The sequence below is a fragment of the Battus philenor genome, unplaced genomic scaffold (genome assembly GCF_028537555.1).
Source record: "Battus philenor isolate CCGP_79_NKW_IND1 unplaced genomic scaffold, ilBatPhil1.0.hap1 SCAF_27, whole genome shotgun sequence".
NCBI classification, from domain to species: Eukaryota; Metazoa; Arthropoda; class Insecta; order Lepidoptera; family Papilionidae; genus Battus; species Battus philenor.
Window position 1 is genome coordinate 2,540,659 of NW_027181690.1, and position 14,592 is coordinate 2,555,250.

The window sequence follows — 14,592 nt, forward strand, 5'->3', positions numbered from 1 at the left end:
GACTACCACTGCATGAGCGGAAGTGACTAAATATTGGTCCTTTTCTTACTTAGTGTAAGCTTTTAACAATATTAAATTTTTAATACAAAAATATAGTAATTTATCAATGTATACATACAGCTGTGTTTCCCAAAGTGGGGCCCACGTTTCGCAGGGGGACAATCCTAACATGAACTTTACGTGAGTTTAACCCTTTTGCATTAATATAAAAGTTTTGTATATTACATAAGGTGACATAAGAATTTTAGGGTGGGACATGGAACAAAAAGGTTGGAAAATACTGATATACAGGGTGATTGGTGAAATGTAGAGCTCATTTTTACCAAAAAAATTTACAGCAGCGACTTTAGTAAGCAACAAAGTTACCTTTGTGGGAGGTTTATAGCCTGATAAGACTATGTATTTTTGTAGTTTGATGCCTTTGTGTAGTTTTTGCCTCCAAATTCAAAACTCCTATAGTATATTTGTAAGTACCTCCAGTGTACGTGTACATATATAGTGTGATTGGAGTACATTGCGGATAACAGGCGCGGAGCTGGACAGCTACCTGGTGGTGTCGCGTGGTGCGCCGGCAATGGTGCAGGCGCTGGCGCTGAACCCATCTCATGCGGGCTGGGAGCCGCTGGTGCCGGCCACGAGGGCCGCGCGTCCCACTGCCGCCGACGTTGACCTCGCCGATGCTCGCCTCTACTACTGCGACGTGCATAGGTACGTGCACCACACACTCATGACTCGACTTGTGCAACTTGTGTAATTTGTGCAGCTTGTGCAACTTGTGCTTTGGCTCGCAGGTATGAAATATTCCGGCAGCGACTAGACGGAAGCGAGCCTGAGGTGTTTCTCAGCGAGGACGTCGACAACTGCGAAGGACTCGCTATCGATCCCATCGGTAAGCTATCCAACTTTAACTAATATACAGGATGTTTGATTATAAGAGGAAAAATTTAAAATTAATATATGTATAGGTCAATAACTGTATGGAAAGTCGCTAAGCTGGCCACTTCCAACCAATCCTAATGGGAATATAGGAAATGCTCGATATTCTTCAGTGAAATTCCTATATAGTAATAGTATAATAGATCTTCCATATACATGTAATATCTACAAAGTGATTAGTTATAAGTGAAATAGCTTTAAAATAATTAATATATTCGTTGTTTCCTGTCTTTTAATGTATTATCATGTTAAGAATAATAGTTTTAGATATAATAAATAGGTAATGCTTATATAGTAAGAAAAAGCGTTTAAAATAGTTATTAAAATTACTACATATAAAAATTATTTTTGCTTTACTTTCTAAAAATCATCTTATACCATGTGATTGGAAATATCTGTAAAAGCTTGGTATATACAATATCGTCTATCGTCTTGTAAATATAACAAATATATTCAAAGATACATTTAATTACGAGGACACAAAATCAATGATTAAAATCTTGTAGAATTATCTATAAGTATATTCTACAGTAACACTATTATATCTCGCGGAACAATTTCGAAAAAGCTATAATAGCCGGCAAGGCTAGGTACTTTAAGATAAAGAGAGAAGAGATATTCTTGTAAAAACAACTCGGATTAAATAATAAATAATTGTGTTTATTATTCCGATCAACGCTACGTACTGACACAAGATTTAGCTTACCCTATGACAACAATCCGGCTTATACAAATCAAAATACGACGCTTTTAGGCATGTCTTCGAGAACTTTCACAGAGTTATGGGAATCATAGAGGTTCTGCATGTAACCCTGGTGTTTATGTAATTTTTTTTGCTTCAGTTTTTGTAGCCTTCATATTCCCCTATCGTATTTGGGACAGGGATTTCATTTAGCAATATGTTTTGTTACTATTTTATTTTAGTTTTCATCTCTCAACCTTCAAGATTTCTATTGCTATATCATTCATCATATTTTCTTTTGTTTTCTACCTTTCATTCACAATCTTTACACGCATCGCATCTCTTCGGAGATCCGCAGAAGAATCAAGATCACGGATATAGTTCCAAGTATTGCTCTTAAGTTGTAGTGTGCAGGGAATACACACTTTGAGTACTTTATAATTGTGTACACAGATATGAAAAGTTTTTGTTTGTGGATTAGAGAGACATTGCTGAGAACAAAAATATGATTCATTTCCTCAACTAATTGGCTCTAATAAGGTTTACTGCTCCATCCCGCTATCCTGGAAGGAGATTCTCGTCTCCCTTTCTTTATTTCCGTCAAAACTTGCGCTATAACAACATTGGAAAATTACGTAAAACGATTTTGGAGCGTGTTCCATGAAAATAATTCACTTTTAAAATTAATTAGGTTCAAATTTACTAGATACATATTTTTTTAATTGCGTCGTTCTATTTTTTCTCTTTATCTGTATTCTGTGGTTGTTGAACTAGTAATTAAGAGATTGTTGCATTTATATAAATGTGCATATAAAGTCTACTTAAGTTACTACGTCAACATATATAAGTATAGATTGTAGGCTTTTAAATAAATTGGCGTATAGGACGCAACGTGTACTGGACCGACGACACGCTGGGGCGCGTGTCCGTGGCTCGGCTGGACGACGCACGTGTGCGTCGCGTGCTCGTGCAGGAGGACAACTACAACCCGCGTGCCATCGCGCTGGACCCCACCAACGGGTGTGTATAACCGTCTACCCTTCCATTCTGACCTATCATTCATTCATTTTCTATCATTCATTCTCATTTATTCTTAATTTCCTTCTTTGCATCGCCATTTATCCTCTCTATTATCACAGTACAGGGTTTTATCATAGTTTATCACAATATTTCTTATTCTAACGATTTAATCTTTATTTCTATCATAGATATTACATTCATCACAATACATTGTTTTTTTAGCGTATTATTTTGTTATCTTATTTTGATACTTACTCGTACAGTTATAATTCTTTATGTATATTTGCTTATCTGACCCTATATTAATTATAGCTTTTATTTCTCTAAATTACATTTTCAATAACCTCCCCGCAATAGCTGAAGACGGTAAGTCTGCATCCTTCACCTTTTATTATGGCGATGCTAGTCTCATCTATTTCTCTTTTCAACCGGAATTCAGAGTCAAACCGAGGTCTTTTGAATGCAGAACGATCTATCAGATGTGCTCGTTGTTGAAGCTCGTGCTGATCACATGTTATATGCGCAGGGTTATGTACTGGTCGGTGTGGGCGAGTGCTGTGGCCGCGCGTGGTCGCATCGAGAGCGCGCTCATGGACGGCACTCAGCGGCGGGCGTTACTTGACGATGATCTGCACTGGCCCAACGGTCTCACACTCGACTCTACCACCAACACTCTCTACTGGTGGGTACCCCCATATTTTTATATTTAATACAAGTTAGACACAAATTAATACATTTTAATTAAGTAGGGAATAATTAAAGATTGTTTATGATGTCATTTTGTAATATTTACTCTGAGAATATACGCCGTATTGTTTATAAATTACTTATATTTTTCAATATATGCCACTTCTACCATTGCTAACGCTTTTAGAACTGGTAGTAACGTTAGCCAGATGATAGCAATCAGCCAAGTCGAGGTTCCACTCTCCCAGGCATCCTTGAGGCAGAATGCAAACAGGTGTTAACGACGAATGACTGCCGAAGCCTTGCTACCCTCGTGGAGGCCCTTGAGCCTAGTCACTCCAAGGAGTATCATGTAGCGGGCTATGCCTTGCAGTTGCCGTCTATTAACTGACATGAACGAATGAATGAATGAAGGGCAATTTAAGCAATCTTTGAGTAACAAGCATTTAGTGTTGCGTGTTTAATAAAAGACTATTCAAATAAGAGTGATCATTATTTCCAAAAAATGGTTCCTGTTTATACATGCGAATGATGGCGCTCTATCTGGCATCCCTCTCGCACGTCTCTCTCACACACTATAAGAAGGAAGTGTCGTACAAAACACGCATTCGCAGGAAAACGGTGCTCTGTTTTATGTGAACGGTGTATGCGCACGAAGCAGCCATAAGCGGTATTAAAAACGTTGATGCTGATATTGTATTTGTTGACATTTCAGGTGTGACACGTATCTGAATAAAATCGAGCGTCTACGCATGCGTGCGGACGGACAGCACGTGCGTGAGCTGGTTGCACGGGACGAGCCCGGCGCGCCGCTGAAGAAACCGTACGGTCTCGCGTTATACGAGGGTCAGTCCGTCAAACAGGCAGACAAGTGTCAATCTTACCCATGTACTTGAATAAACAAGTTTTTGATATCACAGATTAAAACAATTGTCCAAATGAAACATTAATCCATGACATATATGTCCATAAAAAAATACCTTTCTATATATAGGCAAGGCATGTGCTTTTACAATGAGATCCCAGATAGCGTTCAGAAATCTTCGATTGCTAGATTAACAGTTTGTTTGTCCACCGATGAGGGGATCCGCTGGTTGAAAGCCGTTCAAGTTATTTTGTCTTTTCGTCTGTTTTTTGACAAAATATGCAAAAATAAGTACTTTCATTAATTTTTATGATTTTTATTAATTTAAATAAAACAAAGTTCTCGCGCCTTAGGGCCGAAAAGACGTCTGTGATGAAAGTTTAATTATTTATTATAAAATATACATTCAAAATCAACAACAGCAAACAAGAACGTAGAACTCGCAACGCCGCGAGCCCGCCTCAAGGCGAGATGGACGTCTCGTGCTTTCTCTCTTCCCGATTTAAGGCGAGAACGGCATTCAAACTGTTAAAATAAAATTGTAATGTTTCTGTGTTCTACACTTCAAACGATTTCATAGCCTACAGCATACCTTGGGAATGATCTTACAGTTATTATATTTGTCTACATATATATATATATATATATATATATATATATATATATATATATATATATATATATATATATATATATATATATCTGATTCGAGTTTATTTTAAACTGTGGTCTTGTGCCATTGTACTTACGCAAGAAGTGGTCAGTTTATATGATCCTAAGTAGATTGTATATGAATCAATGAATGTGGACTGGCAATTATGCTTTAATATATAGGATCCTTATAATGACAATAATAAAAAGACTATGTATAACTGTATTATTAATTGTAATATTGATGTTAAAATAGTAACTATTGAGTATTTTGCCAGGTTCTTCTCGATAGAATGAACATTCCGAACCTGGCGGTAGTTTTTGTGTGTGTATATATATATATATATATATACATGTAATAACTGTAAGAAACAACATCGTCTTTCCACCTGTCTTAGTTTAGCGGTCACTTAGCAAGAGCTGTCATTGTAACGATCCTTGGAGAAGGCCTATGCTTTGCAATGGTCATCTATTGGTTGATATGATCAAGTGACACTACAGACAAGAATGCGTGTGCGCAGGTGCTGTTTACTGGAGCGAGCACGGCACGGGCAGCATCAAGCGGCTGGCTGGGGGGCGAGTGACACAGCTGGCCAGCATGGCGCCGCCGCTGTATGACATCCGTCTCGTATCGCACACGGCCGGCTCTGGTAAGCGGAATCTACATTGAATTACTACATTGTATTATACCGTCTAAATATTTGTTTACGCTCAAACTTTTTTTTAAACGACCTTATTTCCACAATTTTAAAATAACATTTTTTATCAACAACAATAAATATTCATTTACGGTTTTTTTATTGTAACACAAATCCCTGCAATATTTTATAATTGTATTTTTGACAGTGTTTATAGGAACGTATATTTATAGCAATAAAATACAACGAGGTTTGCTATCTTTTTTATAAAAGGCCCATTCTATAGGGACCCCTCGTACCTCCCTATCTATTGTGGGACTTTGTTTTTATTTAAAAAATTTCGCGCTCTTCTATTGTTCCTCCTATGATCATTCATTCGTTCATTTTCTTTCTTTCCCTTTCATATCCATTTTTCCTTTTATTCGATACCATTCTTTTTTCTCCTCATACCTTAACTATTACAATTTCTTTGTTTTTATTCTACCTCATACTTTTGATCTATTCTAGGTATACATTTATATATATATTATTTTGTTTACTCTATTTTTACATTTACAATTTTTTAATTTTAGCTCAGCTCTTGTTTCTTTTTATAAAGTTTTCCGGTAACGTTCTGCACATTTTTAGGAAAAGGTCTTGCTTCCTTGTCTTTGATTAGCGAGGCCATGGAGTCCTCGCTAACCTTACTGCCTAACCGGCATTCGGACTCAAACTGAAGTGGTCCGAATGCGGGCTTTGCTAACTTAAAGATGTTTTAGACTAAGCGCCCTCAACGCCCTGTACTCTTTCAACAATTAATGCCACGTGGAAACGTTGTGTAGGCAGGTTAAAAAAAATATATATCCACAGCGGGCAGCAACGCATGCACGCACGACAACGGCGGGTGCGCGGAGCTGTGCCTGGCGACGGGCAAGGGCATGGGTATGGGCGCTGGGAGAGTATGCGCGTGCGCAGGTGGACGAGCGTTAAACGCAGATGGACGCACATGCGGCCCGCTCGCAGCAGGCTCCGCTCCGCCCACACCGCGCTGCCCCGACGGACACTTCCACTGCGGCCGCGGGTAAGGCATCCAAACACGCTCTATTGGTCTTTTGACTTGATCGCTCTATTGGAATGCGATAGGAGAATAATTTCTAGTATTAGATATATAGTAAACATACATTAATTTTAATACGAATTTTGAAAATGCTTATTCATCATATTATATTATGTTTACGGTATATTTTATTTCTAATAATAAAATATAATGATTTTACATTGATTTTTTAGTAGCGTATACCATATGTTTACGGGCAATTCCACATATGCCATCTGAATATATTACTACTACGCACTTTATCTGGTGAAGCCCAGGGTTTTTCAGAGGGTATTGCTGTTCCGTCACGTAACATGACTGCAAACTGTTATTAAGCAATCTTCACATTAAAAGACAGCAAATGAAGTGTAGCTTTGAAGTTTTTACTTTTATAATGAAACTTCTTATATATTATAATGCATGTCTGTCAATTTTTGCCGCCTTTTTGTGACATTTACATAATTAATAATATTTCTTGACAGCAGTAGTGTTCGTTCTGCCTAATAATCACAAAGAGTTAACATAAAAATAAAATAAAGAAAAAGGTTGAAAATACATTAATTGACAGTAAATGAGCTATATGGCATGGAGAGGATCTTCACTAAGTGGATTGATAATGTACTTAAAGTCTTAGGGTCTTTAGATCTTTGGGAGAGGCCTGTGTCTTGCAGTGGGTACCTATCGGCTAATATGATGATGAAGATAGGCTATTTGTACATTTATAAGTTAAAAGCTCCAATAACTTGTATAAAAGCACCTTGTGTACGGTGGTGGGCGTGTGCCACAGGCGCTGCATCGAGATGGCGCTGGCCTGCGACGGCGACGCGGACTGCCCTGACGGCTCCGACGAAGACTCCTCGCCCACCGGACCCTGCGCCAATGTCACCTGCAGCGGCGACCGGTCCCTGCAGTGCGACACCAACCGCTGCATACCCAAGACCTGGGTCTGCGACGGTCTTAAAGGTAAGCGCTTCTAAAACCTTCCTAAGACAGCTCAATAGGTTCACTCACTTAATCACTCATTCATTCATTCGTTCGTTCATTCATTCATTCATTCATGCCTTCAATTCTCCTAGTGGGGGCTCACTCATGTCACTTCTACCGGTAGGTGGTCCTCACCAAAGAGCCTGTCATATATATAGCGATGTGCCCCATGCACTGCCACTGGACAAGCAATTCTTCGAGCTACGTCGGTGACTTTCGTTCTTCCAAGGATCTCCTCGTTTCTGATTTGATCTCGATGCATAGCTTCTAGCAGAGCCCTCTCCATTATTCTTTGGGTGAACCTTATAACACATATGCGACCATATCTCGGATCCATGTCATCACTGGCAACACACACAGGTTTGGTATCATATTTCTAATTATTTTTTTTAATTTTTTTTAACACTGTCCATTAAGTTTTTACTTAAACAGGTAGTACACTATACAGTTAAGACATTATAAATTGGTGATATAAATGATATTACATTTTAGATTTATATGGACGGAGAAGTATTATAATAATAAATACATAATTAACAATATTCTGGATAAATAAATGAATATAAACCAATGCATAGGTCGACCATTAAATACATAATTAGTTAAACGTACATAATATATTTAGAACATATTACACTATTCAACTCGAAAGACGAAACAGTCATATAGCTTCAAAGTGATAACTTTAAACAAGATGATTGGAAATAGGTGGTGAAGCTTTTTGCTGGCAGCTGTACATTCACTTTCATCATCATTCATAGGCTAGGTGCCATAGATTGACGGGTATGTCTCCTGCGAAGATCAGACCTTCCCTGTGGTTCAGGTCTGTTAGCAGTACTTTGTTTATAGACTGCACGGACGGCGCGGACGAAACGGCGGGTGCTTGCGCACGCGCAGGCTGCCCCCCTACGCAGTTTACATGTGTACGCTCGCGGCGCTGCCTTCCGCCCGCCTGGCGCTGCGACGGCGCAAACGACTGCGGCCTGCACGACGACAGCGACGAGGCCAACTGCGGTAAGCTTCCCGGATAAGGTTTACAATAATTACTATTATTACTGCTTTTAGGCAGCTATCAATAATTAATGTATCTTTACAACTACAGGAATAATTCCTACATGTAGTGCCAAAGCATTCAATGAACTTCTTCAACATTTAGATCTTGACAAAGGTACGGTAAGATGACTTTTAGTAAAACATCTTTGTAAATGACTAATTCGATAGATGGCGCTCAGAGTGTTACTTTTTCTTTTGTTTTATAAATATTTGTACAGGTTTGTAATATTTACTTTTAAAGATTAATTAGTGCTTTATTACAGAAGCTTGTTATAAGTTATCTGTTGTGTTTTTTTTTCCTCAAAGTCATTTTATTGTTTTTGTAAATGATTGATTCGATAGATGGCGCTCAGACTGTCTTTTTGTTTTTTTTTTTATAAATATATAAACAGGTTTGTAATATTTCAATTTAAAGTTAAATTAGTGCTTTATTGCAGAAGCTTGTTATTAGTGATCTGTTAAGTGTTTTTTTTTCTCAAATTCATTTTATTGTTAAGTTCTCTCGTACTGAGCAAGTGACGTGTTGCACAGAGCGACCGGAGTGTGGTAGCGCACAATTCCGATGCGCGAACGGGGCGTGTCTTCCGTGGGAGTACTACTGCGACGGCCGTGCCGACTGCGCAGACGCCAGCGACGAGCGTGGCTGTCGCGAAGCTCCGCCCACACCGCGCACCGACCGGTCAGTATCACATTATTCACCTACATTGTGACAACGATTAAAATACAGGCTGCTTTAAACCAGTAGTTTTATAAAATAATGCAATTGCCCGGGTTTATTATAAAATGTTTTTAAACAGATACCGAATGTTATCATTGAAGGATCGACGTTCTCTAATGGACGCCGCTACACTTAAAAATATTTGTGGTGGCCATGTTAACTGTTCGGAACGGTTCCGAGGTAAACTTTCGAATTCCTGCAGCAAGAACGCGTTCTAGATCTCTCTTTTTTATTAACGGCTAGGACAAATATCGGTAAACGTGCACCCTTATACAGAATGTGTGACCTCCACAATTCAAATATTAGTGATATTGATATATTCTCGTGCTCTCTCGAATCTTTTAAAAGACAATTTCGTCCGGAATTATTGAGTACATACAATACAATTTAATGAATAATATAAATATATAAACAAACATAATATAAATATATAGACTCTTTGATCCCTGTTTAGTAATGTTTTTATTTGTTTTGTCATTGTTTGACTATAAATCATTATATGTTCTCAGTGAGATAGTTATAAGGTAACAACTGTAACTAATTTTTTATTTCTAAGCTTCTTACTTTGTACTTTTTTACTGTCTCTTGTTACTGTCTATCTTCAATAAAGTAAATAAATAAATAAATAAAATATATTCCACTTTTCTCTATCGCTATACGCCGCACAGCACACCTTTATGTAATGTGAATATAACTTACATATGTTACATTACTATATTTTTTTCTTTAGCTGTATTTAAAATAAGACGACAGGGTTATGCCCGAAATATCTATACGAGATCGAAACAGCTATATGGTGATACATAGATGAACTAAAGAAACAGACATCGCCCAGTAGATTGGGAAGTTGAAGTGGCCATGGTCAGGCTACATAGATGGCAGAACACATGGCCAATAGGACCTTATGGTTTTGGAGTAGAGATCGCGAAAGCAAAGGCAGTGTAGCACGTTCTCTCACAATATGGGCAGACGACATTAGTAAAGTGGTCACTTCCAACAGATAAAACTAAAACTACGGACTACGTTCAGCAGGCGTAGAACGTTTTGAATTTAATTTAAATAAAGAACTTTAGTTTAACCTTTAAAGAACGTGCTCATTTTCGTAGAACGATGACCAGTTGGTCTATGGATTTTTAATAAATTATGTACTTTATTTTTAAAAGTGCATAAACCCTTAGTGAACTGATGCCGCCATACATGCGGCATTCGATTTTTTTTAGAATATTTGCAATGTCGAGAGTATAGCGGTATTCGTTCGCTATGGGTTAAAATATACAAAATGATTTCAGTGTTTTTTTTTTCACTGTATGGAATGTGCAATTGGCGGTTGATTTGACACAGAAAAAGTTTGTTGTGCACAGGCCGGCGCGTAACGAATCGCAGCGGCACGGGCTGTGCGAGGAACACGAGTTCCAGTGTGACAACAGAGAGTGCATCCGACAGGTGAGGTCGCTCTAACTCTTCAACTCTCGCTCTAAACCAATGAGAAAACTGCAGCCGGTGTGTGCAGTTCGAAAAGATTAGTTCTGGCTCTCTGGTAAATATATTAAAACGGAGTAAGATAGATAAATAAAACTGTTTATTTATATGTTTATATCTTTTAAACAATATTGTCGTTTCGTGTACATTGCTATATATATTTTAAAATTTTCAAGTATTTACAAGAGGAAATTAATATGTTCAATATATTTGTACTTTTATATGTTATTGACATATATAATTGCTGTAAAAAAGCCTCTCTCAAAGATATCTAGTGGGGATATAACATAATCGCCACGCTTAGCAGGCGGGTTGGCGATCCCAGTATGGTATTATGGTATGAAAAAGACGCTGCTGCCAACCCTCTGATAACTTGTTTGTGAGAAATTTACAATCCTATGTAATTAATTCACAAAGTGTGAATTTTAAAAGATTGTACCCCTGGAATTGAACTCGCAACCAATGACCGTAATCCCAGTTTGGTACCGCTGAGCTACCCCTGTTTCAAGGTACTTGAAATACGTACCTACGCGTAATGTAATTAGTCTGTTATTTATTGTTGATTTATGTTTCGATGTTTAGGAATTCCGCTGCGACTCACGGGTCGACTGCCTTGACGGGTCAGATGAGGCAGATTGCAGTCCAGCGCGCAGCACGCCCATGCCCACCAGTAGCGTGGCGCCCACTGCCATAGGAACCACCGAGGCGGCTTGCGCTCCACCCGCGTTGCAATGCGACGCAGGCGCACGGTGCGTGCCGCTGCTGCAGCTGTGCGATGGCGTGTCGGACTGCGCGGACGGCGCCGACGAGGCTGATCGATGCGGTACCTGTGCCTCCTTCAAACATTTGCATTAGAGATTTCGTCAACTATCTTCTTCACTCATACCTCTATTTGTACGGTAGATAGGGACAGCATAAAAATAGCGTAAAAATTACTATAAGCTATAAAATAGTTTTTTTTTATTTAAAAAAACACAATAGATGCATTAAAACAGTATTTTAACCCTTTCGCTGCGGAGCGCCTGATGGGCAATTAAATTTACTTATTTTTCTTAATTAACTTCGTCAATAACATTCCAATTTTAAATAACAAAAAACAAAAACAGTTTTGATTATATATAAGTTGCGTGAAGTAACGAGGGCACTGCTACCACAGGTGAGCCTATGTGCGAGGTGGCAGCGTGCTCGCACGGGTGCCGGCCGGCGCCGGGCGGACCCGTGTGCACGTGCCCAGCGCCACTACAGCTGCAGCCCGATGGCGTCCGGTGTGCGCTGCGTCACGCCTGCGCCGACTGGGGCGTCTGCAGTCAGGTACAGAAACATTTATTGGAATCATTTATTTAATGGAATCAGGCGTTACCTCGCGGAAGTCCATCCTAATTAAGAAAAGGACCAATATTAAGCCATTTCCGCACATGCACAGGTACATAAACAAAATAACAAATTTCTCAATTTTTATTGATTGCCAAAAAAAGTTACATATTATTAGAAAAACTATCTGAAATTATACACAAACTCTTACTGCCACTTGCCAGTAACAGAAATACATTTGATATTTCATTATTTAAAAAAATAATAAATAGGGATTAATCTCCCATATACATATAAAAATGAATGTTTGTCTGTATGTCCTTTAATGAATCGTAAACTATGGATTTGATCATGTAATGATATTAAATTTAACATAATTATCGTATCCTTATAATCTTAACCCGATTCGATGCCAGAGAGTGACAGATATACATATTTTATAACTTTAATGTAAATCATGTTCACATTGAACAGATTGCACACTTTATTTTTACGTAATTTAAAGTCAATATTGTCTAGTTTCATATGTCGAAAATAGTTAGTGAATATAATTAAAAACCGCATGGCCATATTGTACCACAGACGTGTCAGCCGCAGAAGAACCGCTACAAGTGCACGTGCTACGAGGGATACCGGCTTGCAGACGACGGCTTCACTTGCAAGAGCACAGGTGAGAAACTGCAGCTCCCCCCCTCCCAATCCTCTCCCGACTCTCTCTATAATGCAACCACTAACATAGTGTGTCTAAGTATAATCAATTAGACAAGTACTTTTTTTGTACAATGTTTAACGGCGACCTTAATGTCAAAAGTATTCTCTACCAGTTAGCTGTCTGGGCGGTGTACAGATAAAATAATAAAGATAGGTGAAACTAGTTAATATCATAAAACACAAAAATGAAAATGTAAAAAGTAAAGTCAAATTATATATAGAAAAAGTATGTGTATATATATATATTTATATATATATATATATACACATACTTTTTCTATATATATTCTTTTTTCTATATATTTTTATATATATAATATATATATCATCATATATGAACATCTGGCGGAAGAGGGTGAGAAACATCCTTCTGGTCATCGCTACCCTCAAGGTAGGTTGTCGAATTCAACACAAGTTGTAGCGGATCACTTACTATTATTAAAAGAAAATAAACAAATTGTTATTACAAATAATCGTCTTAACAAAGAATGATTAAGATAAAAGAATGGACTTGAGTGAACGTGATGTTCCCGGCGCGACGTGCGCATACTATGGCTGCCCTAGCACGACTACCTCGCCGACCACCCGGGGTTTCGTTAAGCTCGGCGCTCCTCAACTCCGACACACATATATATATATATGTGTGTATACATATATGTATATATATATATATATATATGTATAATATATATATATATATATATATATTATAAAATCCAGCTATCTTGATTCCTTCGGCCCGTGAAGCAACAGCTCTCGAACCTTCTTACTTTTGACTCTTCGATTATATTAACATTATAAGTAGTAAGCTACCACCGGCTTGGTATGCTGAACTGTTTAGAAGAGCCGACCTGAATCTCAACAGTTGCTCTTTTTTAATTGAAATCTAACAATGTTTGGTGTGTACTTTATAATTTAGATTAACTAGAAACACTTGAATGTTATTGTAAGACTTATTTAAAATGTACAGTCAGACGTATGAAGGATTTGTTAATTTTCAAGAGAGGACGACACCGTTGCTGGTATTCAGCAACCGGCACGAGGTTCGCGGCGTGGAGCTGCCGTCGCTGGCATCCCGCGCGCTGGTCGCCTCGCTCAAGAACACCATCGCCCTGGACTGGCGCCGCGACCCGGCTGACAACAGCACCCAGCTCTACTGGACCGATGTCGTGGACGACAACATCTACCGCGGCACGCTCGCCGGCAACGGTAACCTGCACCCAAGAACACCTTCATTTTATCAACACAGAACCATATATAGTGACCACTAACCAGAATAAGATTGAATTTCCCCATAAGACATATTTTTCCTTATAACAAAGGTTATATTGCAAATCTTTAGATTTTATCTTCCACAATGATGGAAGAAATGGAAGAGTCCTTTTCATATTTTATTTTCCTTTCCAATGTCGCCTCTCTTACTTCACCTTCAACTCCAAATCAACGAGGGTTTGAAATGGGTTCAGAACGTAAAAGATTCCACGGCAAACTCTGACGGATTAATTATTGTGGTTACTAAAGCAATTCATTTGCACGTTCTACTATCATATAAATCCTTCATACTGTAATAGGATTTAACAGCATCTTTTAGAGACATTACTACATTGATATTATTATATACAAAAGACGTATTTTATGAAGCTAAAAGAAAGGCACAATGAGCTTATCTTTATTTCTCGTGTTAACGTTATGTACATCAATATTTTTCGTAAATTTATAGGATTTTTCCTAGGGTCAGTAAGTCTTGGAAGTAATAACAATACGAAGTGTGAAGAAGTGTGT

General features: G+C 38.3%; 1 protein-coding gene across 1 annotated transcript in view; it reads left to right on the plus strand.

Moving 5' to 3' along the window:
- The window catches only part of LRP1 (LDL receptor protein 1), a 101,142-nt gene that overhangs the window by 25,001 nt on the left and 61,549 nt on the right, over positions 1 to 14,592 (plus strand). Inside the window, exons 13-27 of the mRNA XM_068769133.1 lie at positions 528 to 708; positions 792 to 889; positions 2,503 to 2,638; positions 3,165 to 3,320; positions 4,041 to 4,171; positions 5,363 to 5,491; positions 6,329 to 6,539; positions 7,342 to 7,517; positions 8,388 to 8,552; positions 9,123 to 9,270; positions 10,671 to 10,752; positions 11,371 to 11,611; positions 11,945 to 12,099; positions 12,682 to 12,769; positions 13,813 to 14,019. Of these exons, the coding sequence (XP_068625234.1) occupies positions 528 to 708; positions 792 to 889; positions 2,503 to 2,638; positions 3,165 to 3,320; positions 4,041 to 4,171; positions 5,363 to 5,491; positions 6,329 to 6,539; positions 7,342 to 7,517; positions 8,388 to 8,552; positions 9,123 to 9,270; positions 10,671 to 10,752; positions 11,371 to 11,611; positions 11,945 to 12,099; positions 12,682 to 12,769; positions 13,813 to 14,019 (2,304 nt within the window). The remainder of the gene's footprint in view (positions 1 to 527; positions 709 to 791; positions 890 to 2,502; positions 2,639 to 3,164; positions 3,321 to 4,040; positions 4,172 to 5,362; positions 5,492 to 6,328; positions 6,540 to 7,341; positions 7,518 to 8,387; positions 8,553 to 9,122; positions 9,271 to 10,670; positions 10,753 to 11,370; positions 11,612 to 11,944; positions 12,100 to 12,681; positions 12,770 to 13,812; positions 14,020 to 14,592) is intronic.